Raw genomic sequence first — 26,598 nt, forward strand, 5'->3', positions numbered from 1 at the left:
TTGTAAAGGCCTGCCATGTGCTATATTTTTACATTTTTTTAAATAAATGGGCTTGGAATGATCAGCTCAATTTTGTATATTTTTAAAATGAAATACTACTGTCATACTTTCAATGGTTTAATAAAACAATATTTCTTATAAATATTTTTAATTTGTAAAGTTATATTAACAATATATGTTCATTGTGAAAACTAGAAAATTGAGGCATATGTTGATTGCTGAAAACTAAAAACTACAGATATAATCTTGAGATTCATTATCAGCATTTTCAGAAACTAACCTCTCAACTGTTTGCCTATGCATTACTGTATTGATTAGACATACTATTTTGTACCTAAGATTACATTATGGACATAATACCATGTTAAGAAACATAAATCCATGTCATAATTTTAGTGGCTGGATAATATTTAAAAACTATCCAATACTTTATGTAAATAATCTATTGTTAATTATTTTAGTCAAACTTTTTTTTACTGGTATAAACACTGTTTTGATCATCCTTAAACATACATCTTTGCACAGTTGTTCAATTGTTTCCTTATGATACGTTTTAGAAGTTGAATTTCTTGATCAAAGGTCGCGTTTGAGGTTTTTGCTTAATATTTCAAAACAAAATATATTTTGTGTAGTAACGTGAAAAATACTCATAGGTTTATCAAAATTGTTAGTCATAAGCATTTAAAAATTATTTTCTAGCCAGGCACGGTGCCTCACACCTATAATCCTGATACTTTGGGAGGCCAGGTGAGAGGATTGTTTGAGATCAGCCTGGGCAACATAGTGAGACCCCCATCTCTAAAAAAAAAGAAAAAAAATTGAAATTGTTTGCTAAGCACATGTAAACATTGGTATATTAATTTGTTTTAAAATTTATTCTAATTTGGATTTGTTTTTGCTGTATGTAGTTGAAGAGTTTTGTGTTTGTCATTCTTTTTCATTGGTGAGTTACCTGTTTGTATTCTGTGCCTGTTTTCCTTTTGCCATGTTGGTTTGTAACTATTCTTTATAGAATAGAGGTAAATTTGCTTTACTACATAAGTTGTAAGTATGTTTCCCAGTTTATTCTTTGATGTTTTAGGTTTAATTTTAGAAGTTTTATAATTATACTTGTTAATCTTTTACTTAGTAATGGATTTATTTGGTTCCTCACCACAATATTACAAAAATATTCACCTCCATATTATTGGATGTTTTTTATGATTTTACTTTTACCTGTCTGCTGTTTATTTTGGTGTAACTTACGCACATAGCAACCACATCTCACAACTCTAGGCAGTACTATTTACTGTCACATAGAATATAATGTAAACTGTGCTTTCTGGAGTTGTACAACTCACTGACTCTGGGAATGGTTAAGCATTAAGCCCTGTTTTTCCATTGTTTAGTTACTTCTCCAACACAACTTAATTAATAATCCATCACTTCACAGATTTGGAATATGTTATTTTTCATATAAATTCTTATATTTGCTTAAGTCTTGTATGGACTTTCTGTTGCAGTTCAGTTGTTTGTGTATTATTTTCCTTTTTAAATCTTAGGATTATGGTTTTTGTTGCATTTTAGTTATTTTTCACTTATTACTATTTACAGCTAGATTTTTTACTGTTTTCTTTTTTATAGTTTTTAATAGGAAAACAGAATTGGACATATGCATTTTCCACTGGCATTTTTTTTCCAAGACTGTGTCTTTGAGTAATTTGTATGGCGTCTTAATTCTACATTTGAAAAATATGAAGACATTACTGCAATATTTGGATTTGAATTATTTTCTGTTATATATTATGTTGTATTTTAAGTCTCAGTGATGAGTATCTGGTTGAAGATTTGTGATTAGGATTGAAAATGAGCAGAATTGTATTTTAGGTAAATGGAAATGGAAATTGTGAGAGATTGCTAGCCTCTGACTTGATATCTTCACCTTACAGGGGTATAGGGTATTGAGGGCATAAACTATGATGATGGAAATAGAAAGTGAAAAATGTATGTTTTTCAACATATGCTTCCATACTGTTAAGTCTAGAAAGACTTTCTCTAGGCTTTGGGATTAAATTATAATTTTTTTTTGGCCCGGCGAACATGAATGTAACCTATTTTCCAGCTTTATCTCCGTCTGCTTCTACATTCATAGAGTGTGGAGTCTACCAAAGTGAATTGTTTCCTGGAGACTTGCTTTTCTTGCTTCTGTACAATTGCCCAAGTTTGTGCCTCTGCCTAATGTGCTGTCCTTGCCCTGATGCCATCAGCCAGTCTCATCCTTCATTCAGAGTTCATTTCAAGTGCCATTTGCTTTCTACACCTTTTCCAGGTACATGTGCCTCCTTTTCCTTTGAGCCCAATTGCTCTTTACTTATAGTCTTACTATATTTTGCCTTGTGACATTGATGTTGGCATATTTATCTTATCTCCTCTGCTTCTGTAAGCAAATACAACCCCAATGTTTTATGAAATGTTCAAATTTGGCATTAAGTGAGGGCTAAGTTCTATCATAATGGACCCTTTAAAAGTGCTTTTATAATTTTTTTCAGTGCTTAAAATATAACAGACTTGTATACTATAGTAACTAGGATTTATGATTATTGTTGTCAGACAATTTAGTCTGGGTGTATTTGTGTCACTAGATTCTGTGACATGTTATTCACCAAGTTTTTAGAAACATTTATTTAGTTTGAGAAGCCAGTTACATTGTAAAATCGGTAAGCATATGTGTTAATATAAATAGTACCGATAGAAGAATACTGTATTTAACAGTATCTTATTTCTTGTGTTTGACAATGGTGATAAAGCATTTGTAGGGTATCCTTTGTCATGTAATTCAGAACACAGTTCTTTTAGCTGTTATTGTATCTGTTCTAACTGTATCTTTGAATCAAATCATCAGTTTTGAGAACCAGAAATTTCAGACAAAGTAGACTTTTCTTAAAATTAGTTAATGAAAATTCAGTTCTTTAGCTTATTTCAGAATTTGGTAACAGCAACCTCTGTACAAAACAGAGTGGCGTTCTTGAGATTTTAGTCTTTTCAGCTCTGGTGGCTATTCAAGTTTGTGTTCTGTACTTTATAATTTCCCTGTCAATTATTTTCCATAATTTTGTTGAGAGAGAATATTTGTGGAAGGTATTTCTGAAGATTATCAGTCCATGCTCCATTTCTCTTAGTGAATCTCTGAAGGTTGTGGGGTAAGGGAAGGAGAAAGTAACTGTATTAGAAAACCTAGAGGCCATTTTTGTTTTTAAGAACACTTGTCTTCTTTTCAGTTGGAGGTACTACCCTTCCCTTTCTACCCAGTCTGATTGACCTCTTAGTTGTGTTATGAAATGATTCAAATCCACTGTTTTAACGTTCTAGAATCTATTCCTGGATTAAACCAGAGTTGCAGAGGGTTTTATACCTAGACAACCATTCCCATCTAATTCTTTTTACTAAATTTCACTTTAGTTTGATGTTATTATTGTACATTGAGGGTAATTATAATCATTAGCTATGTGAGACTTCTTGTCGCCTTTTCTACAAGGTTGTTGTGGCCAATGTTATACATTGAGGGATATAAGAAAAAACCACGTGAGACTTCAGATATCGTTATAGTTGTGGAAAACATTGAGAAGACCCATGAGAGACATGGGAAGGCCCATGAGAGTCACGGCTCTCTGGTCTTAGTATCAATAGTTGTACTTGTACATCTAGGGAGTTTTTAATCTTACCAATGCTGAGACATGTAATCAGCTCCTTTTCCCTGTTTAAATGACCTAGTAGAAAGTACATAGAATTCAAGGAAAGAGCCTAAAATAAAAATTAAAAAGAAATCATAAGGAACAATTTGTGGCTCACCTCTTGCCAGAATACAGGACTTAATGATACAAGTATTTTTTCGTCCTTTTCATGCTCTTTGCTCTGATTTTATTATTTTTTTGTTTAGTTCAGTTGTATCTAAAATTCTATGCCTTTTAAAGTCATCTTGCTGTGTGCAATGATGTGCGCCTGTCTCCCCAGCCACTTGAGATGCTGAGCAGGGAGGATTGCTTGAACCCAGGAGTACGAGGCCAACCTGGGCAAACTAGTGAGACCCTGTCTCAAAACAGAAAAAGAAAATGCTAACGTTATTTTATATTATCTTTAGGATAAGGGAGGATATACATAAATAAAATTATATCTAACATTTACCAATTTTGCTTCCCTGCTTTCTTCCTAACACTGACGATGATTTTTATTTTAATTTTGGGTTACATACTCTTTAGAGGATCTTCCTGAATTTGAATCTTTGTTCTAGGAAAAAAAAAGTGCATAACCACACCCATGGCATTTTGCATCTGATTTAGGGTACTTTATGAGATCCTGGGAAACCCTATACTAAAGCCATTGTTTATCTGGAGTATATTATTTGGCAAATATTTTTCTATAATGTGGCCATATCCAGTCACCTGAATTATTGAATTATTGTCTTTGTATCTTTTTTTTTTTTCTTTTTTTTTTTTGAGACGGAGTTTCGTTCTCGTTGCCCCCCCAGTCTGGAGTGCAATGGTGCGATCTCGGCTCACCACAACCTTTGCCTCCCAGGTTCAAGCGATTCTCCTGCCTCAGCCTCCCAAGTAGCTGGGATTACAGGCATGCACCACCACACCTGGCTAATTTTGTATTTTTAGTAGAGATGGGTTTCTCCATGTTGGTCAGGCTGGTCTCAAACTCCCGACCTCAGGTGATCCACCCACCTAAGCCTCCTAAAGTGCTGGGATTACAGGTGTGAGCCACCACTCCCGGCCTTGTCTTTGTATCTTTAAGTTGTATTTGCTAGCAGCTGATTTTCAATAATGCTCATTTTCAATAATAAGTTGTGATAGGTTAGTTTCATGATTAAATCAATGAAAATACTAAAAACCAAAAGTAACAACAAAAGATAATATCAGTGTGGTTGGAAAAAATTCCTAGTGAAAGGGTTAATAAGAAATGTTCCTAGAGTAGTGTTTCTGTAATACCATTTGTGGCATTTATCAAGTATCAGTATTACTTAAACTATTATAAAACAGCATAGGAATTTAAATTAAAGGATGTCATAAAATTATCAAAGATTAGGTTACTGTTTACTAAGTTGCATTAATGGTACAAAGTAAATAATAATAGCAAAGGAAAAATATTTGATTCAGACCTCTACATAACCTGAATGGCATTTGTTCAAAACATATACAAAATATGATTTGTAAGTATTTTCACTGCAAGTTTCTTTTAGAAGTAATTCTTTTATGTCAATTATGTTTTAGTGGAAGTTTTATAGTGAAATGAGCAAAAATGTGCAAGAATAGTACTTCTGGTTTGAGTATGAATTTTATGAAAAATAGTAGCCATGCAATTTTATAATTAATTGAGTAGTTTGGTTGAGTGAAGTACGTAACAGTTTATGGTGAATGTGTTTGGTAGCATTTTATCTTCTGAGAGTATGTGGTTCTTAAAGGAAACTTTTGTCTAGATAACCTTGTTTAAAGAAACAACATTTTATTTCTTAGAAAGCTAATGTAGTACTGGATTATAGTATATATAATCCAACTAAAATTTAATCAGTTAAAATGAAGTAAATGGAGGAATTTTTTTCAAGACGGCAGTACAGTCTGAATTAAGAGCTGCTTCTGTACCTTTTCATTTATTGAATGTCGCCTTGATACATAGTCTGTGTTCTGAAATCTAAAGTAGTAATTCTTAAATGTCAGCACACAAGGCACCTGAGAGTACTTACTAAAACATATATTGGTTGGGTGTGGTGGCTCACACCTGTAATCCCAGAACTTTGGGAGGCCAAGGCGGGAGGATTGCTTGAGACCAGGAGTTTGAGACCAGCCTGGGCGACATAATGAGACCCCGTCTCTACAGACATATTTTTAAAAATTAGCTCGTCATGGTGGTGCATGCCTGTAGTCTCGGCTACTTGGGAGGCTGAGGTGAGAGAATCACTTGCACCTCAGAGTTTGAGGCTGCAGTGAGCCATGATTGTACCACTGCATCTCAACCTGGGTGAGAGAACAAGTCTCTGTCTCTAAAAAAAAAAAAAAAAAAAAAAATTTTTTTTTCAGGACTGCAACCTCAGAGATTCTGATTCAGTAAGTCAGAGTGTCAGATATGGGGCCCAGGAATTGGCATTTTAAAAAGTACTGCAGAATCTCTGATATAGGTGGACTACATTTTGAGAAACAACCTTCTAAACAAGATAAAACAGTAGGGTCTGAGGTTTAAAATTTGTTCGTTTTCAATTCCACTAATATTTACTGATCAGTTGGTATGTATCAGGTACTTTTTTGGGAGGCATTATAAAAGCAGTATAAAGGTGTTATAAAAGTAGTGCGAAAGTACATTAGTATTACCAACTGTTACTGTATTGTGTGCATTTAAGACAGTTTTTACAAAGTTGTTAGGTAACTACAGTTTGCTAGCATTTTGTTGTTTGTAAGAAGTGATAGTTGGAAAAAATTTAACAGCAAAAGAAAAGACAAAGTTTCTTAAGAATTGAGAGTAAGACTTTTAAAGTACAGAGTATGTACATTTGATATTTTATATTTCAACCTATCCTAAGTCATTAGCAATATTTTGATTGAAATATATATCTTTGATTCTTCTTTACTCAATCAGTATGCAGTATACCCAATCAGTGTACTCAGTTTGTAGTATATGACATATGGGATTGTGTATAATATTACTGGCTGATTGAAATATAAATTTATTAATATATAATGATTACCTCACTACAGTCCCATATGTATTTCCCACTCCTGCAGCCTATGTTTAATATGGCCAGTGCTGTCATTTGTTAGCATTAACATTTTAAAATTTTATATTACGTTTAAAACATTTAATTTTTCAAATCTCGTATTATGTGTCCACAGCTGTCTGAGGGAAAAGCAGTTTCCCCATAACCTTGTCATCCTTGCTAGCCACTTTCTCTCTTCATCCTGAGAAATTGGTTGATGTGCTTTGGTAGTCTGCCTTTGCTTAATACCTCTCAGAAAAATATGACATATTGCTCTCACAGAAGCAGGGTGACGAAAATGACCTCAATCCCAGACAGACTTAGCTCACCTCCCTTATCTTACTTGATGCCTCAGGGTTTGATAGCGGCAGGGAGTTGATATTGGTGTCAGTGACAGGAATGACAGCACATTTTACCACTTGCTGGTGCAAGTACAAAGCTGTCATATTTGAAAGCCATGGATACAGCTTATGGAGGCCTGTAGAAAATGTGTGAATAGAATGGGAGAGACACTTAGGATTATTTTCACATGTTGTTTTAATATGAGCAAGGGAGGAAAGATTATTGTGATTACGTTTGCTTGGCTCTTTTTGTCCTGAAAAAATGAGTATTTCTTAAAAGGTGATGGCTTTTGTATTAGTGATAAGCCCACTTTTCCATTTGTTTCCACATTTCAATGCCATTTTGTTCTAAATATCTATAAATTGTAATATTTAATATTTATTTCACTTGTTATGATGCAGTGTTTGTTGTTATATTTCTAGTATGTGCAGCCTGTCAATAGGGGTATCTTTTGCTTTTTTGAATGCTTTTTAGAAAAAAGTCAATCTTCAAATTAGTTTTCTTTTGTGAACTCTAACCTACGATTCTGTATTCTATTCGTATTTCTCTAACAGCTTAACATCTTTGAGTATTTTAGGTCTTTTTCCAGCCTCATCTGGGTTCTTTTATCTCCTTACTTTCTCTTTTATGATGTGATCTGAACTTTTAAAATTTCTAACATTTATTATTGGTCAACTCATTTTTAACTTTCTTAGAGTTCACTGCAGTCCCTGAGTCGGGGGCTTACATTCAGGAGTATATACAGGTGCTCATCTGAGATATAAAGAAAATATTTGCTAAAAGTTTACTTTAGTATTCTTATTTCTCATCTTATTTGGTGAAAAGGATAAAAGAAATACATTATTTTATGGTTTTCCCATTGCTTCTTGCCTTCATTCTGAAATATAACCTTCTCAGTGGCCAAGTTACCTTTGGCAACTGAACATTTTAATTTTTAATTGAAACTGAAAATGTAAATTTTCTAACATGATTTTCAAATACAGTTTGAAGCCACTTAAATGGAATAGAAAAAGCTTTATTTGCCCTTTCATTACTATTATCCTTTAGAAATCTTGCTATTTTAAAAAAATTTAATTAAAAACTATTTGTATGTAGCCATTAACAAAGAATGAGGACAATACGTATATAAGGAGTTGGATGGATGCCTGTGATTCAGGGAAAATAGCAAAGGATGACATTTGTGTGTTTTACTTCATGTACGTTGGTATTTTCTCACCGTGTGTTTTATAGTTAAAATAGTTATTAGAAAATATGTGTTTAATGAAAAAATGGAATAAACCAATTGAAATATATATAAGGTAGATAATTTAAAACATCAATTAGAAATTTTCATTCTGAATAGCTTCTAATAACTAGAACATTATTTAATGTTATTTTACTTCATTGAGTGTTCTGCCTTGCCAAATATTCTTTTTGTTTTTGCCTGTGTTATCAGTGTAATTTACACAAAGCATAATTAAATAGTTATTTGATTATTGCGGGTAATCTGTTTCTTATGGTCTTCCTTATGGTCATCATTTTTAATTCTTCAGTCTCTTATGCCAGCTTTCTTGCCTAGCTAGTTAGAAAATATTGATTCTGCCTTCACATTACCTGTCACATCTGTATACTCCCTTGTCAAGCTAGTGCCATCACTTTTTGCCAGGCTTTTCACTAGCTATGAAGGTGATGGCAGCAGCTTCCTATTTTCTGTGTCTTACCTCATCAATTCTGTCTATGTATTGCTGTTTTATTTGTTTTTTTGAAGCTCATTTTTTCACCTTGTATTCCCCTGCTCAGATATCTCTTCTAGCATAAGATAGAAGCCTTTCTTCTTAAATTCAACATGATCCCTTTCTTCTTAAGTCTATTAAGAACTTTATTCTTCTTTTATAGTATTTACCACATCTGCCTCTGTTTTTAGGTATTGTCATACTTTTTAATACCTAGATTATAAGCTCTTGAGAGTAATGACTATCATATAATTCAAACTATCTGCCAAAATGCCTCTTTTCTGTAAGATTTTAAATGCTAATTGAATCACAAAGCTAGTACTTAATTGTATAATCATGAAATGCAATAAAATTAAAAGTTTTATTGACTTTGGGAAGTAGCCTTGAAATACTATGTGAAATAAGCCCTACTAAGTTCCTGTTTTCTAATAATGTTATATTTTTTTAACCCTTAAGTCTAATTTCAGTTCAATGAGGAATCTAGTTTTTAATGCCCAGGGAACTGAGATTTTGCTACACATTCGTCCCCGCTTATCGTCAGGGATACATCCCAAGACTGCCAGAGAATGCCTGAAACCATGGATAGTATCGAACCCTATATATAGTATAACATGTACTATGTTTTTTTCCTATACATACATACCTATGATAAAGTTTAAATCATATGTTAGGCACAGTAGGATATTAACAACAAGTAATAATAAAGTAGTACAATTATACATAAATTTATAAATAAGTTTAAATATAACAATTTAAAACTTATAAATTGTTTATTTCTGGAATTTTCCATTTAATATTTTTGGACCACAGAGTTGACCATGCTGACTGACCATGGGTAACTGAAGCTGCAGCAGGTAAAACCACAGATAAGGGGAGACTACTGTTACTTTAGTTAAAGGATGAAAGAATAGAACATACACCTAAAAATTGACTTGGGTCAGAAGTACAGAATGATTATGAATAGCATTTTAAAGATGTATAATTGTAAATAATTCTACCTTCACAATAACTTTGAACATTTGTTCAGTAGTAGTTGGTAGAGTAACAACTCCCTTAAATTAACACACAAAACAAAGCAAATAAAATTTACCATATCTTGTTGAGCTTATCTTTGGTTGGTATTTAAAATACTATGTGGAATAAGCCCTACTAAGGGCTACTAAGGGCTTTTTATCCTTTGGAAGAACTGGCCCAGTTAACTATGTAGAAATTGATGTCTATGCCTATGATTTATAATATATGGATAGAAAAATGTAGTTTTAAGAAGGATCCCATATTGAATTTATTGTTGCCTCTATTGCTTTTGCATTTTAAATTTTTCATTCTAACAGGAAGAATTAGCCTTAATGCTTTTTTGAGCAAAATTATTTGAAATAAAGTGAAAAATTCACACATTGTAATGAAGACCAATGTAAAGAAAGTAGAAATATTTTCTTTTCATAGAACAGATATTTAATACAAAAAGTTGTCTAAGTTTCTCATTCTCACATTTAAGCTGAGGTCAGTAGTTGGAAACATAGTTGTGACTTGTTTTTGAAGCTAAATTTTTAACACATAAATATTATTTTGATTTACATGTTATGTACTACTTAGCACATTAAAAAGCTATTAGAAGTTTTCTGATAGGTATTGTCGTAAATCAGTTGATGCACTTTTATATACCTGAAAGATCATTACAGATGGTCAGAAATGCTTGTTAAATGTCTGCTTCAGTGTCAAGTATAGAAATGATAGCAGTTTAAAGGGCAATGTTGTAATATTTACCATTTATTTCTTATTTAATTTCTTATTACAGAGGACAAGAAGGCATGAAAGCAGTTTAGACAAATATAATAGAAATCTCTGTTTTTATACTGAGTTCTTTGGCATAGTTATAAACCTGAAGAATAAAAATATTTAAAACAAGGGAGTTTTTCTTAATATGAAGGTTCTAAAAATAGTCTAATTTTTATTAAGATTATAAAACTAGATATTAAAAATTTATGCTTGGGAGTCCAATTATAAAATTCATTTTTAAAATTTTTAAATGAAGATATTAATGAGTTTGTTTTATTTCCTGGGGTAAAAAATAAAATAAAAGAAGATTAGGAGCTAGTCAGTGCCAAATGTATTTACCAAATGAAAATTTTCTTAATCCTTTTGTGCCTGAAGTGTTAATTTCTTTTTGGCGTTTCAAAAAATGTCTCACTTGCTTATGCTACATTTTGTTAAATTGAAGCATTTTTTTTTTTAATTCCAAAGAAACAGTAGAAAATAAGGCAGAAGGAAACTGGGCTTTTGCCAAGATTTGACATTATGTTAACATTATTATCAGAAGTAAATTACTATTTAATTTGCCATGTAACCTTAGTGAGTTCAAGCTATTGCATGGTATTCATTTCTCCAAGGATTAGGGTATTCAGTAAACTAGACTAGATAAATCTCATTTATTTGTATAAAAGTGATATACTATTGATTTTTGAGACATTTAATATTTTCTTTAAAAATGAATTGCTACTTGGTTTAGTGGATACAGTTTCAGAAAATAGAATAAAAGTTCAGCTAACCAATTACAATGCAGTAAGTATTTTCCTATTTTAAATAACTTATGGCAAATTTTCTGATAGTGATATTGGCACTTATTGATAGATTATTACGTTATAACAACTGGAAAATGTTTGTTTGATATGAGATTCCCAATCCTTGTAATCCATAGTTAAGGTTAGTAATTTCATGATTTTCCCACATGAATTGAGGGTTAGAGAGAAAAATACCTGAAGTTAAATTAAGTGATAGTACAGTAGAAAAGTGACAAGACTTATTGTTACCTTAGTGATTTTCAGTGTGGAAATAAAACAACTACATTTTTAAATACTTGGGAGCTATGATTTGGTAGGAACACTGTATAAACTGTATTACTCTAAAGTTGTATGTATCTAAAATTAGAGGCTTTGTTAGACTTTTCTATAATGATTTAAAGTCTTTTCTTTTTCATTCCTGGTATTCAGATTTGGGTATTTAACTTTCTGTTATACGAAAGGGCTGAGTTGAATAAAGTTAGGAAGTTAGTTTATTTTAATGTACTTTTTTTTTTTTTTTAAATCAGTATACTATATTAATCCAGAGCATTTGGCTTAGATTTAAGCAAAGTGAGGAGGGAAGAAAGAGGCTGGTGCTTTAGTATTCTTCCTTCCCTTTATTTTCATTTCATTTATATGTTATAGGCATACTATCCTTGAACTTAGAAAATCAATCTTTTTTTCATAGTAAACATGAATTTTAAAGTTTCTCTGTCTTGGTGTGCATATAGAGGTTTTTTTGGTTCATTAATTTTAAAATTTTGATAAATTCTATGATTTTTTACATTTAAAACAATAAAACTTCATACGTACTTAATTATTTTTGATGCATCAAATATAGCAAATACACTATACCAGGAAACATAGCATAGTGGTATGGAAAATACTGGATTGTTTTGAGCCCATAATTTTGGTTTTTAGATTAAAATGCTACTCTAGTTGTAATCTAAATATATCTATAGTTTGTGGCTTAGAAACAATGCATTTTAACTTAAAAAAAAAAGCAAGGATACCTATGTCAGTTACATTTTAAAGTTATACGCTGTTTTAAGGCTATGTATTTATTCTTTAGAAAATATGACTTACATGAATATTTTCTGTTGGACATAATATTGACAAAATATACACATGATAGTACTTTAACAAACTGCCATGCAACAAATACATTAAGTAATGAAGAAATTGAATATATATGACCTATCTAGTTGACATTCACATTGAAAATTTACAACATAACCAATACTTAAAATATTTTTTCTTATATTTGGCAGTAATATCAGTTTTTACAATTTAAAACTCATTTGAATGTGGATTTGGTGAAACTTAGACTTTTCTCTAGTCTGTGACAACCTGAGGTACTAAACATTTTTCTCTTATTTCACTATCTTCAAAGGTAATTTTTTTGTTTCTTTTAGGATCTATCCAAGAGTTGTGTATTACAGCATTATTAGGCAGGGGATCAGCTTCCACTATGGAAACAACTCGCTTTTTCATTTTACTTTTCAAGACCTTTTGAAATTTTTGTCTAGTGAATGCATATAATAGAGGGTGAAATATAGTTGTTCCATAAGCCATGACTAAAAAACACAATCTTAATTTTACTAAAAGGTCACTTGGGCCTAAACATAAAATAGTGGTATTTAAAACAGAAATTGGTGTCCAGCAGAGAAGAAATGTAGAAATAATCAATAAAGACATCCTGAAGACTCTCTTTTGTCTTTCTCGTCGTTCACGGTGTCGTTTCACAGCTCGCCGGAGGGCAATTATTACAGAAACTGAAGTTCTTACACCAAAGACTACATTTCTCCCACCACTGCTTTGTGACATGTCTGTAGCCTCATGTTGTGTGGTTAGAGAAATTGTCTTTTTCTTTCTTGCTTTCTTCTTCTGCCCTGTTGAAAATCTTGTGCCTATTCGAATATTAAGAGCCTGAAGTATTTTGGTGTATGTGATTAACATTACTACAACAGTGAAAAAGAATATTGGGATCTGTACTAACAAGTGATAATACATTCCCAGTTCAGTGTAGTATTCATTTGTACTGACACATAAAAGTGTCTTGTTTTCCCATGTATTTCCACTTTGAAGACTGAAAAAATTTACCTCAATAAAAGGAATCAGGAAAGAGAAAAAAGAAAAAATCCAAATGGATATCATTAACATTACAGCTCTGCCCATTGTCAGAATTCGGTTTGCAGGTTTCACAGAGATGTCATATCTGTCCAAAGTGATAGCAAAAACGTTGATTGCTGTTGAGACACTTGCAAAAGATACACAAGCCTCATGGAAACAGCAGATGAGAGCAGTGTTACTCTCCAGTGAAAGCAGAAGGATAACTATAGTTAGAGGAATACATCCCACACAAATTATTACATCAAGTACATGAAGGTTCATTGTAATAATGTTACTGACAGAGTTGATTAAGTTGGATTTCATGCAGTAAAGTACCAATACGGTGAGGTTGCTGCCAAGTCCCAATACAATTTCTAACATAAGAAATCCAGTGAGAGACACTTGAAAGCTTAACGGATATGATAGTGGTTGGTACATATTGGTGTTGATGTCATCAATGTCATCTCGCACTGTAATGTTAGATTCAGACTGCATGTTGATTTCCAGAATGGGAGAAAAACACATTCTTTTGGAGCAGTTGATTTTTTCCCCTAGAAAGTGAAATAGAATAAACTATTTGATATTTGGCAATTTAAATGACGTATAACGTGTTCTTTTTAAGAAAAAAATCTTTTAATTGTGTACTTAGTTTAATTTTTAAGTTTGTAAACTATTAATAGAAAATGTAGAATTAAGAAACATCAAGGTTGCATTGTTTTGATAGAAAATTGTGTTTTCCTTTTGAAGAAATAACTGTGGAAATTGTTCCTCTGTAGTGCAAAGTTACTTAATATACTAAAGGGTTTTTCTCATTTGAGTATTTCCAGCTTATTATTTGAGATAAAGTGTATTTTTGTATGATAAAACTATCTAGCATACAAAATTAATTTTGGCCCAATGTCTTAAAATTTCATTTAAATGTTGTGAGTAGGTAGCAAATAAATGCTATTTTAATGTGCTCTAGCATAATGAGTGTAGGTGTAATTATTCCTGTGAGATTTCAAATGAACAGGACAAGTGTTCATTTAAAATGACAAATGGTACAGGGCACTAGTTTGTTTTAAGATGCTTTATCCATGTTGATTGAATTCTTATTCAGAAGTCAGCAATGTGCTTGGGGATATTTGGAATTATTTCCCACAGAAATAGGCCAATGATAAATATTTTATATATCACAGTTACAATGCTCACTGAACTTTGCAATTGGCAAACTTAAAAATTGGAAGCAATGGGACATCATGCTAAAGTAAAAAGCTACAAAGCTTGGTAAAAGAGCATTAATCACTCCTATGAATGATTTATTTTGTGACCACACCCTCTTGTATCTTGTGGAAACAAAATTGAAATTTAATATCACATTAAGAAGTAGCCATTTTTGAAGTAGTTTAAAGGAATATATCAGTTGACATTATTTAAACTGAGTATTTAAAGTAAAAGATGAAATTTTAGGGAAAAGGAGTATGTGAAGCCCGTTTTTTGAGGAAGCTTTTAAAGTTACACAATACCTGTGTATATATCACCCATTGTCTAATTTTGAAGAAAAATTTAAAAAAAAAACAAACTTTTGCTAATTCATGCAAATCTATATTTTAATATATAGGGGTTTAGATTAATTTGTAAAAAATAATGTCTAATGTTCTGGGCTAAAATGTCAATCAGTATATTCAGTTTAAAATATGAACTCATACAACCAACTGTATTTCACATTTCAAATACAGCATTTCAACTGCAAAATCATATTCAAACATAAATTATAAAAGCTAATAATTTTCAAAATTCATGTTAACTTTCACTTGATGTTATATTTGACAAGTTTTAGAATACAGTTTTATTTTTGCGTGTTTTTGGGGAATAATATTGCAGAAACACAAATGGTAATATTATTTCTTCTGAGTTAGTATAAAGTATTACTAGAGGCATATTTATTCCAGTAAGTTAAGGTCTTAGCTAACATTGAAATCCTATGAAAATGGAAAATTTTAAGTGTGCCAAATTTTCTGAACTGACAGGTTAAACATCAGGTCTTTGTCACATCAGTTAGATTTATAATTAAATAAAGCAGAAATGTCAATTTAAATGATGATTAAGAAAAATACATTTTCTCTAGAGCAAGATTCTGTTCTTTTGTAAATGTTAAGCAGTGTGGTGGGGTGCATGCATCTTCTGACCTACCTGTTTGCTGTTGCCTTATGGGCCTTTTGGTTCACTATGGCAGTTTTTGACAAATTGATACATGATATCATTGACAGATTTTGACATGAATTTTTACCTGACAACAGTGAAGTAGCTGTGTTTTATTTCATGTCTTGTAGGAATTCTTTCGTTTGCTCTCCAATACTTCAACTGCATGCATTATGAGATTTAGTTGGTTGATGGATTTCTAAAGAACAGTACATAATATTTGTATTTGTTTTGCTTTAAAAAGTCACAGCCAAGAGAAATTTCCTCAGATGATAGGAATTATGTTTCCCTTTGATGGAGTACATGATAGTGTTTCTTTATTTTCCAGAATATGTGAAAACAAAAAAGGAAACATAAGGTTTGTAGCTTCTAAAATATATTTAGACATCCTTTTGTTACCATTGTAAATCTGTTTTTATAGCAGTGCTCACTATTTTGAAATGATTTCTTGATCACATAACTTGCTTTATATTATAAATCCAGGCTGTGTCCATTTGATAAAAACCATCTGCTATTTAATTTGGTTTGTTTTCATTAGAAGAGAATACATAATTGGTCATAAAAGTCAGATAGAAAAATCCATTAGTCATATCAATTGATATGAATATCTGAATATTTAGTGCAGAAAACACTTGCTAAATCTTCCTTTTGTTTGCTGGTAAAGTATTTTATTTTCTTTTTGGAAATTCATGTTTCATTATGTCTTCCAGAATCAGTAGCTTCCACAATTCTGGTATATTAAAGTATAAGCTTCCCCTTTTAAAATGCTCACCGATTCTTTTCAGGCTTTTACAGTTACATTGTTTTTCTTTTTGTGGTTATTTTATGTAGCATCTTCTTAGGATACAGTTGATTTTTTATATTCCATCAGTAATGTAGACCTATTCTCTGGTTTTAACTCCTTAATGTCTTAAAGTCGTGTTACAAGAACATCTTGCATTTCGTAGTTCAGACAGCTAGGGAGATGCTCAGTCAATTGCATTCTTCATATTGTCAGTTGTAAATACTGAATTAGCTGCTATCGGCCCTTGTGAAAAGAAGAAAATTGGTTAAGAAATAGGGTTTTTAATAATTTACAATTAATTGAAAGTTAGTTTTGTTTAAAAATTATCCGGTATTTGTTATCAAAATAACCAAACTGTATTAGTAGAGCCACAGTATATGCTTAAAATTGAGTTTCTTTAAATAAAATATTCTTTTTTCCTAATAAAGATTGTATATATTATGTTATTTAATAGTAGAGTTCACATTTCAAATACAATTGTGGGAGAAAACCTATATTTTTAAAAATTAATTTCTGCTCTCATTTTAGAAGCTAACCTGTATTTTCAGAGATGATGAACAATTAGTATACATTAAACATACTGTTATTTCTTCTTTGTAATAAATTTAACAACTTTTTTGCTGTAAAAATATTGTAAGTTGCTTAATTATTAGCACATGATTTGAATTTTAACTCATTAAAACAGATTTCAGAAGATACTATAAATTTCCATTGATGAATTGTTCATGTGGTTGAAATATAAAAGGTAATAAAAATTGTAACTGCAAATTAATTTTCAATGAACATGCCCAATATTACACTTAACATAAAATTAAGTAATAAGTAACAGCAAAATAGTAAATCTAGTTGTTTTAAGAAACATAAGCATTTTTGGAACACTGGAGAAAAACTGTACTGATTACGTTAAGAATATTTAGTATATCTGAAGTGATTTAAAAGCTGTCTTCATAGTGAATTTACAAAGAATATTTGTATTTAACAATGCATCCTAAAAAATTACATTTAAAATGTAGCATGTCTTAAAAGAAATAGATCTTAAAATACATGTCTAGCATTAAGTAGAATTAAACAAACTCTTAAAATTTAGACTAAAATTTTTCAAAGTAATTTTTACCCCACTATGCCGGTTCAAAAGCAGCTGTATACTATAATAAGGAACACATCTTACCTCTGCTAAAGATTTGATACATTCTTGATGTAGTTGCAGCATTTCCAGTTTGGATTGATTCATTTTGTTCACTTGTTAGTAGAGGACTGGGGGAAGAGGGTCATAAACATCTCTTCGAAAATGACCTTAATGAAAATATGTGTCTGTAGTGTGCCATTGTTTCAGCAGTACTGCTAATGTATGGAACATGTAGTGCTGCTTAGAGGCTGCTGCAGTCTCTCACTCTTCCTACTGTGGAATCAATAAGCATCTGAAAATACATAATGAAAGTAATTTAACATACTGAAGGCTTCTTGTCTCCAGAGACAACATTTAGATTCAGTCTTTCTAAAAAGGAACGGCACTGCTTTTCAGAAGAAAGCCTGTTCTGGGCAGCTTTTGCAGAATGACAGCCTACCTTGTCGCTTCTCTCCACTGCAGAGAGATGCAGTGCATTCACTAATTTTGATTGGTCAGTTGTATTGGGCTTAAACTGTGCTTCATATGTATAGCAGGGATTTCCCCCGCTCCCCACTGTTTTATATAAGGACATTTTTTTTAAAAGGCTAAATTTGTGAGTGGTTGTATGTTGTTCTTAAATAGAATATGTGTAAATTAGTATTTTAAAAATGTGTATTCTATTCTGGTTTGTTGGTCACTTATGCCAAACATTAAAAAAAATGCAGGGAGGTGGGAGAACAGGAAAGATTTACATAGTAAAAAGTATATATTCTTTTTAAAGCCTTGATAATTGCATTTGAGAATATTTTAGTCATATATATGTTTTTGGTTGAGATTCTTTGTTCTACAAATAGAAACCCACTGTGTCTTTACTGTGAACCACATTGAATTTCAACTAGTTTGTTTGTATTCAAGTCATTTTCTCTGGGTATTCCAAATTGTTGTGAGCATCTCAAGGTGTTAAACATTGTCATGACTTCACTTCAGTATTCATTCATTTGGGTATTCATTTCATTCATTCATTCATTCATTCATTCATTCATTCAAAATAATAATCAGATTGACCTAAGGTGATAATACCCTAAAATATTTTTTAAACATTTCATTGTAGTAGCTTAGTCTCAGGGTATAAAACTTTAATCAGTAATCATTGTATTACTTTTGGAGGTTACTACTTGGTCTTCACCTTTGATAACCCTTTTATTTGGTAAGTGTATACTGATCATTTGCTATAATGTTTTATTTCAGTTGGCTTATTCTATTTTTGACCTGCGCACATTTCTTAGTAGGTTGCTATTTCTTAAATATTACATGTAACTACATGCGAATGTTGTTAGTAAAATATTATTTTAAAGGATAAAGTAAGTTAGTTACATGTCTTTGTAAGTTATAAAGGCAAATCATTATAAGGTAGATACATTTTCAAAATGAAAATAATGGTACAAGTACTGAATATTTAAAATTAAATATTTAAATATTAAAATTTAGATTAAATTTAATATTAAAAATAAAATTAAAATATTTAAAATTAAATTTCTATTAATTTTAGTTACCTATAAATAAGTTTCTGTTTTTAATAGTGAGGATAAATTTCTTTTAGATTTGAGTAGATAAAACAGCTGGACTCTGTTGACAAAATAGAAGACATTACATGTGGCTAAACTGTTAGAATGTTAATTATCACCTATTTCCATTATTTTAGGAATATTTAGTGACCTTCATTTTTCAAAACGTGTACTGTTTTTTATTTGCAATTGGAACTGTTTTCTTATTATTTTGAAAAGCAACATGCATTTTTATAATCTTCCGCTTGTCGTGTTGAAGCTTTATAGGGGAATAGCTGACCAATGTGAGTTGTGAGTTGCATTTCTATAGAAGTTGAGAGTAATGTGGGGAAAATTTTGTTGTGAATTTCAAAAATCTTCTGCATAGCTTTGGGTGGCAAGGCTTTGGTAATACTAAAAATGAAAATGTTGTGCTGCTGTTCGTGCATTTTGAAAGTTGGGGAAAAGTATCTTGCTAGAATGCCAGCCATTAATAAAGATAACTGACACACACACACACACACACACACACACACACACCACACCACACACATTCATTTAAGCTTAAAACTAAGACCAGAGAAAACATGGCATCAGTGGAAATATGTGATGGGGATGAGGAGATTATTAACACAGCGGAGTGCTTTTCTGCCAGAGTTCAAGTAGTTGCTTATATTTATCATCAGAATAATCCGCACGAAGTAGAAGAAACCAAGGTACAGAGAAATTTACTGACTTGAAAGGGTCTAGGTAAGTTAGCAGCAGAGTCAATGTTAAAACTGCAAACCATACTCTACTAGGCGGTTGGCCTTCTCTCTTTGGAAAATTATGAAGGTCTTGGGACTTGGAATTGGATAATCTAAATTTAGTTGCTATTTATTACCTGTATAACTTTTGGCAAGTGAAACTTCCTTTGGGTCAACTTTGATTCTTTTTGTTGAAGTATATTTTTGTGCTTTGTTTAACTATTTGTGAGACAGTGTTTTCAAATTATATTCAGATTATTTCTAAAAAACAAAATCTGGGGTTTCTGAGCCATAATGGTAGCTCAAGCATGGACAGTGCTCTTTATTTAGTGTACAAGTAACTTGTCTCCAAGGATAAATAAGATAATACAAACTTTTAAAAAATTGTGTACAATGCTTAGTATAATTTTATTTCCTTTATAAAAACCACAAATTGGTGATTATAAGGTATGCTGAAATCTTAACAAGGTAATTCCAACTTCCCCTGTTTTTAACAAATATGCAAATATCTCAACCACTGATTGAGAATCATTATATTATTTTCATGAAAAGAATTAATAACAGACCGGGTGCAGTGGCTCGCGCCTATAATCCTAGCATTTTGGGAGACTGAGGCAGGTGGATCACTTGAGATCAGGTGTTCGAGACCAATCTGGCCAACATGGTGAAACCCTGTCTCTTCAAAAAATACAAAAATTAGGCGTGGTGGCACAAGCTTCTAGTCTAGCTCCTCGGGAGGTTGAGGCATGAGAATCGCTTGAACCTGGGTGGCAGAGATTGCAGTGAGCTGAGATTGCACTGCTACCCTCCAGCCTGGGTAACATGGTGAGAGTAGGTCTCAAAAAATATATATATATATATATCAGATTGTCAATTTATGAAGATCCTTGTTTCCATAGTAACTCTCAAAATTGTACATTTAATATATTTTGTGCAATGAATATAACCTCTGTATACTAACCTAGGAGAACAGTTTGACTTCCTAATGATAGCTAAGCACTAGATACGATTCTAACCCCAAAATACAGCTTAATTAAAATCCTTTTTTAAAAGTCGTGCTTTTCTTTTTCGTTATAAATATTTTAATTACATATCTGTTTTAATTCCTAAAAAATTCCTCCTATGGGGAGTCTCTGATATTTAATTTTATGTATTTGTCTTCTTAAATTTGGACAACCGTGACTATGACAGAGTAATTTATTGTATATTTATGTTGTACCATTAATATTAAATCGTTCTTACCCAGCTTGTGGCTAGTTCTGATGGCACAGTTTTGAAGATTCTCTGAGTTTGTAAATAACAACTCAGCTTTGTGAAATATTGGAATTCACCATAACTGAAAGTACTTTGAAACAATCTTAAGGTATCTATGTACAAATAATTTTTAATTGCTGAAAATCAGTTTTAAGCTGTATTGCGACAAGGGTCCTTTTTCAATGGATACTTAGCGTAGTTAACCTTGAACTCTCTCTGATACTGGAGCCCATAGAAAAAAGGGTTATTTTGCTTTAACACCAATTCAGAAATTTCATTTGGCTTCTCAACTTTGCATTTCTTTCACAACAAATATTTTATCAAAAAAATAGGAGTGGACCATCTGCTGAACTTCCATCTAGTGGGGAGTAGCCGAAGTCGTAGAGAATCAACAACATTGGTGATTCATTTTCTATATGAGAATAATTGAAAACTGATTATATTTGATAAAGCACATGCATCAGAATTGCGTACACTTAACAGATAGAAAATCCACAAGCCATTCTTTCCCATCCTTCCCTACTTCACCTAAATTGGGCATTTACATTTTTTTTTCATTTTTATTTTTCACACTGTGTTTGTAAGTCATTTGCCAGTATCACTTACATTATAAAAATAAACACATGACATTTCTTGCCATTTTTCCATCCATACCTACACTTTGGATCCTGTGACTTTACTACAGTTTATCCTCCCTCTGTTGTACAACCGTTGGCATGTCTACTTTGGGGCTTTGTCCGAATTATTACCTTCATGTCCAGTTTTCTGGTTTACTGTTTTGACTGCTTACTATTCTTCTTTGCCTTCCTAAATATTATGGATTTTATTGATGTTTTTCTCTTATATTTTTATCGAAGAACTACACAAATAGCCATGTTTGTGCCCCATCACTCCATTGTTTTCTCTTTTCTGTTGCTTCCCTTTTTTCTTTGCATAATTCTCTTCCTCTGAGTTATGCAGAATCAAGTTAATTTTGTGTCCTGAGGCCAAGTCCATTGATCAACTAGATTACATATTTAACAAAGCTATGTCAAGTCCCCTCTTTTGTGCTGTTATGACTCTTATGCTCTGCTAGGGAACACAGCTGACTGTCTACAATCTAGTGCTTGATACTAGTTATTGATACTAGTTAGATACATATCATTTTTGTAAAAAGACTGCCATTCTTTATATATAGAGCCTGAGAATGGCAGAGTTTTACTGTAGGCTATAGTTCTACTATAGACTCAGTAACATCCACTATACTACTTCAGTCATCCATTTGGGAAAATGAATGCATTTTAAGAGTTTAGTTAATAATTCCTAAAGACTGTAATCACTGGTGTCTTTCTGCCAGGTATATTCAGCAGTGTATCTTCAGTTACTGCTACCTTCTGATCTCTGTTTAGGGCTGCAATATCTATAAAAAGTCCTGTTGTTATTTTGATTGGTATTGCAGAGAATCTGTGGATCATTTTGGAAAGAACTGACATCTTAACAGTATTGAGTCTTCTAACTTATAAACACAGTATCTCTGCTATTTTTAGGGCTTTTAAAATTTATTTTGTCAATATTTTGTAGTTCTTGGCCTACAGATCCTGCACATATTTTGTTAGATTTGTATTTAATTATTTCTTTAGTGCTATTGAAGTAGCACCTAATTTTAAACAAATCCAATTGTTTATTGCTAGTGTATGTAATTAGGATCATATTGAACTCATATCCTGCAACTTTACTAAATTCATGTATTAGTCTTGCGAGTTTTTTTGTGTGAATTCTGTGGTATTTTCTATATAGACAATTAATGTTGTCTGCAAATAGAGATAGTTTACTTTTTCCTGAAACATGTGTGACTTACTTGTATTCTTGCCTTCTTGTACTGCCTAGGACCTCTGGTATTAGGTTGAAACCCCTGAATATCCCTGAACCTTCTTGCTGGATATGCTGAGAATGCAAAGCCCTAACAGAACTACCCTTTACCCCATCCATTTCTCAGGAAGGGGTTGTAGCTAGCAACCTTGAGGAATGAAGTAATGACTCCCTAGACAAATAGAATACAAGCGGACTTGCTTTTCTTTGTGATAAAAATGGCAACTTTCCCAACCTCAGTGCTCTTCAGCTGTGAAAAAACCCATAGTACACAGAGGATCCACAGTCCCTTCACCAGGGACTTGGAGGGCAAGGTGAATTGTCACTGGTATCATGCTCATACTGCTTACTGTATCATGGGTAATACAGTTCTTTGATTTGGACCCAGGCATCTTACATCTTATGTTAGCATCCATGAAACAGTAACAGGCTAGATTCACAGCTTATAAATAGGATAGAATCCTAGACCCTAAACAATTTTTGACATTTTTGGCTACAAGCATATGATGTTGACAGAGATAGGGTTTCCTGTAAGAGAAATGACAGGGCTCTTGTGGGCTGATTTAGAGGATATGAGACCAGTAGCAAATGCTTTTGTTTAAGTGGTTGGGTAGTAGTACAGAGTAAGAGTCTCCTAACGACCTACCTGTTAATGAATTTTTTGAGGCTAAGCAGTGAGGGGTGGAATTAAATGAAACTGCTCAAATAGTGCCTTGGTTATTGCTCACTCTCTAGGCCTGGAGGAGGAAAAACTATTATTATATCAACAAAACAACAAGCCTCAGAGCCCTAAGGCAAAAGGCAGTATGGCTGTAGCTGCTGAATCAAGGGCTTCTGAGAGCTAACATAAAAGATATCAGCAACGAGGATGTGGAGCTTTGGGTAGACTAAGTATATTATAAGTTCATTTGTGGAGTCTGAGTGGGCAGCCACTTGCAATTGAATGTAAATGCAGTCTTGCTGACTGGTACGTAGCTGCTCTTTCACTTTGTGGACTCTCATTTTTCTCTCTCCACTCTATTCTAACCTCGCCTGCTTAAGATAAAAGCCAAATACGGTAGGGAACCTCAGGGAGGGAGAGGAATTCAGATTTTTTTTTTTTTTTTTTTTTTTTGAGACGGAGTCTGGCTCTGTTGCCCGCGCTGGAGTGTAGTGGCCGGATCTTAGCTCACTGCAAGCTCCGCCTCCCGGGTTTACGCCATTCTCCTGTCTCAGCCTCCCGAGTACCTGGGACTACAGGCGCCGCCACCTCGCCCGGCTAGTTTTTTGTATTTTTAGTAGAGACAGGGTTTCACCGTGTTAGCCAGGATGGTCTCGATCTCCTGACCTCGTGATCCGCCCGTCTCGGCCTCCCAAAGTGCTGGGATTACAGGCTTGAGCCACCGCGCCCGGCCTCAGATTTTTTTTAGCTATGTTGAATAGAGATGCTCAATTCGCCATCCTACGTGGTCCCGTGGGGAAAAAGCACGGTAGATGTCAAGGTAGGCTGAAGGCTCTGAGGACTGCAGGGTGGAGTTCCAGCAGCATGCACAGGGCAAATTAGAGACCCCTAGGCCCAAGCACTTCCGGGAGCACAGCGTCACCCTGGAGTGAGAAACCAAAGCAGAAGAAAAGCCTTCCCACCACCACAGTCCTCTGCAGGGTAGATTCCCCCGCTACCTTGTCTTCCCCATGCTCCTGGTTAGGAAGTAATGTAGTCTCCTGGCAGCTATGGCTGTAGTCCCTTTTGTGCATATGTTAAATTCCTTGGTCTGTGTTCCTACAGGGGGTAAAATACTCAAATTTTAAAAAGCTGAAATGTAGCTGGAGCCTCTGGGCCTATTCAGTGTACTATTGTTTTGGGTTCCTCTGCTAAATGTATAACTGGTATTGATAATTTTGTGTTCTTACACTATGAATACTTACAGATTCAGGGGAGATTCTCCTATTCATGGGCTGCTGCATGTAGAGAGGTGTTCCGCTGTCCGCTCCCTAGGTGATTCAGCAAAAATAGTGTATCATCCCAGGAGGGAAGAAAAGAAAATCACAACTTTGGTTAAAGGCTCCATGACTGCTGGAGAATTCAGACCATTTCCCAGTACAGCAGTGCCACCTGCCTGACCCAGCTACCAAGTGCACCTCTTTTGAAAAGGCAGATGCAGCTTTGAAAAGGGATGCAGCTGGCCTGGCCTTCATATCATTTTGGCTTTCCATGAAGTAGAACCTACCCCTTTTGGGGAAAAGCTTATTTCTCACTTTGCCACCTGAAGCAAAGCAGTTGACTTATTATGCCGCTGGATTTAAGGAATTTCTTGTAAAAAACTGAGTCTGTTTCACTTATGGTTCAGCCCAATTAAAAACTGATGCAGTTGTTCAGGGTCGGTCCCAGGTACAGAGAAGTGAGTGGATTGCATCACTCCATTCTTATAGCTTTGACCAGTATGCCCCTTGATTAACCTTGTTATATTTTTACTGGCTCCTGGCCTGTTGCGATCGCCTAACCTTCAGGTCAGCTGTTAGAAGGCTGACAGATTAAAAACAACTTTTCTTTGGTACTGTGAACTGTGAAAACAAATTATAGCTGCCAGTCAGACAGTCTGGCTTACTCAAACCTGTACCTCCTAGATTGCCATCATTTCTGCCTGAATTCGTTATTGTATCAGATATGGTAATAAATCCATCATAATAGTCTGGGCAATCATTGTGTCCTGGTTTTGGGGAATAGGGACTTCAATTGGTATCCCATCCCTGCTTCCATTTGTAGGATGAACTCCTTTTCCTCCTGCATGGCTACAATTTTTTTTTTTTTTTTTTTTTAGGCATTTTTCTTCTCCTAGTTCTAATGCGTTTTCAACAGTGCTCAAAGCATAATGGGGTTGTTGCTCTTACCTCTGGGGTTTAAGGCTCCCCTCTAACCCCTTACTCACCATGTTAAAGATGGTAGAAAGGATCCAGCCTGGACTTCATGCTTTCCCTCAATGGCTTCATGCTTCCCCCAAGCCTGCACCACGACAAATGCTTTCTCAGGCTTTTCACCATACACTCAAGTCTTTTTGCGTATGCCTGTGAACATCTGGTGAGATCTTTGCAAAAGTCCGTGAATGGGTATGAATTCCTTTTGTGTCTGTAGATTCCCTGGCTTCTATATTTTCTTGCTAATACACAGTTTTGACTGAATTATTCTTACTGGTGTCCAATATTGTCTTCCCCAGGTACTCAAGTACTCATGTCCCATGTGTCCTGCCTTTCATTAAAATTTGGATTGGTTGGTTTCCCAGTAACCACAGCACTCTGATGAGTTCAAGAAGTTTCTGTTTGTAGATGATTTGTTTTTCCCTTGTTCTTTTTTGTAGTTACAATGTGAGCTATGTTGTATCCAGCTTTGTTCATCTCATGGAAGCTGAAGAATACCTTCTGGGATTTTAATTGATATCACAGTGAACCTGTCCATTCTGTTAGGGAACATTCACGTCTTTGTATTGAGTCCTCTGATCTTTAAACATGGTATATTTCTCAATTTACTTAGGTTGTCTTTAATTTCTCTCAGTAATATTTTGTAATTTTAAGTGTAGAGGTCTCACATATTTTGTCAAGTTGGGTAGTGCTAGACTCATAACATTTTTGATACTATTATAAATAATATTTTAAAATTTTGATTTTGTTTATATAAAGAAATATTATTGAATTTTGAATGTTGAACTTA

At 33.3% G+C, this 26,598-nt stretch overlaps 2 protein-coding genes across 3 annotated transcripts in view; one reads left to right on the forward strand and one right to left on the reverse strand.

Annotated features, from left to right (window-relative positions):
* The window catches only part of LOC105475313 (component of oligomeric golgi complex 5), a 372,025-nt gene that overhangs the window by 80,016 nt on the left and 265,411 nt on the right, over positions 1-26,598 (forward strand). The gene's annotated exons all lie outside the window — the stretch shown is intronic.
* LOC105475310 (G protein-coupled receptor 22) lies at positions 6,035-17,989 on the reverse strand. 2 transcript variants are annotated; one of them, XM_011730436.3, is made up of 3 exons: positions 17,585-17,989; positions 15,721-16,659; positions 6,036-14,002 (listed from the first exon to the last, which is right to left on the reverse strand). In XM_011730436.3, exon 3 carries the CDS (start codon positions 13,974-13,976, stop codon positions 12,675-12,677), a length of 1,302 nt encoding a protein of 433 aa, XP_011728738.1. In that variant the 5' UTR covers positions 13,977-14,002; positions 15,721-16,659; positions 17,585-17,989; the 3' UTR covers positions 6,036-12,674. The 2 variants fall into 2 exon arrangements, with proteins under 2 accessions (XP_011728739.1, XP_011728738.1); XM_011730437.3 differs by lacking the exon at positions 17,585-17,989 and having other exon boundaries at positions 6,035-14,002; positions 15,624-15,895.

This window comes from Macaca nemestrina, chromosome 4 (genome assembly GCF_043159975.1).
Source record: "Macaca nemestrina isolate mMacNem1 chromosome 4, mMacNem.hap1, whole genome shotgun sequence".
Lineage (NCBI taxonomy): Eukaryota > Metazoa > Chordata > Mammalia > Primates > Cercopithecidae > Macaca > Macaca nemestrina.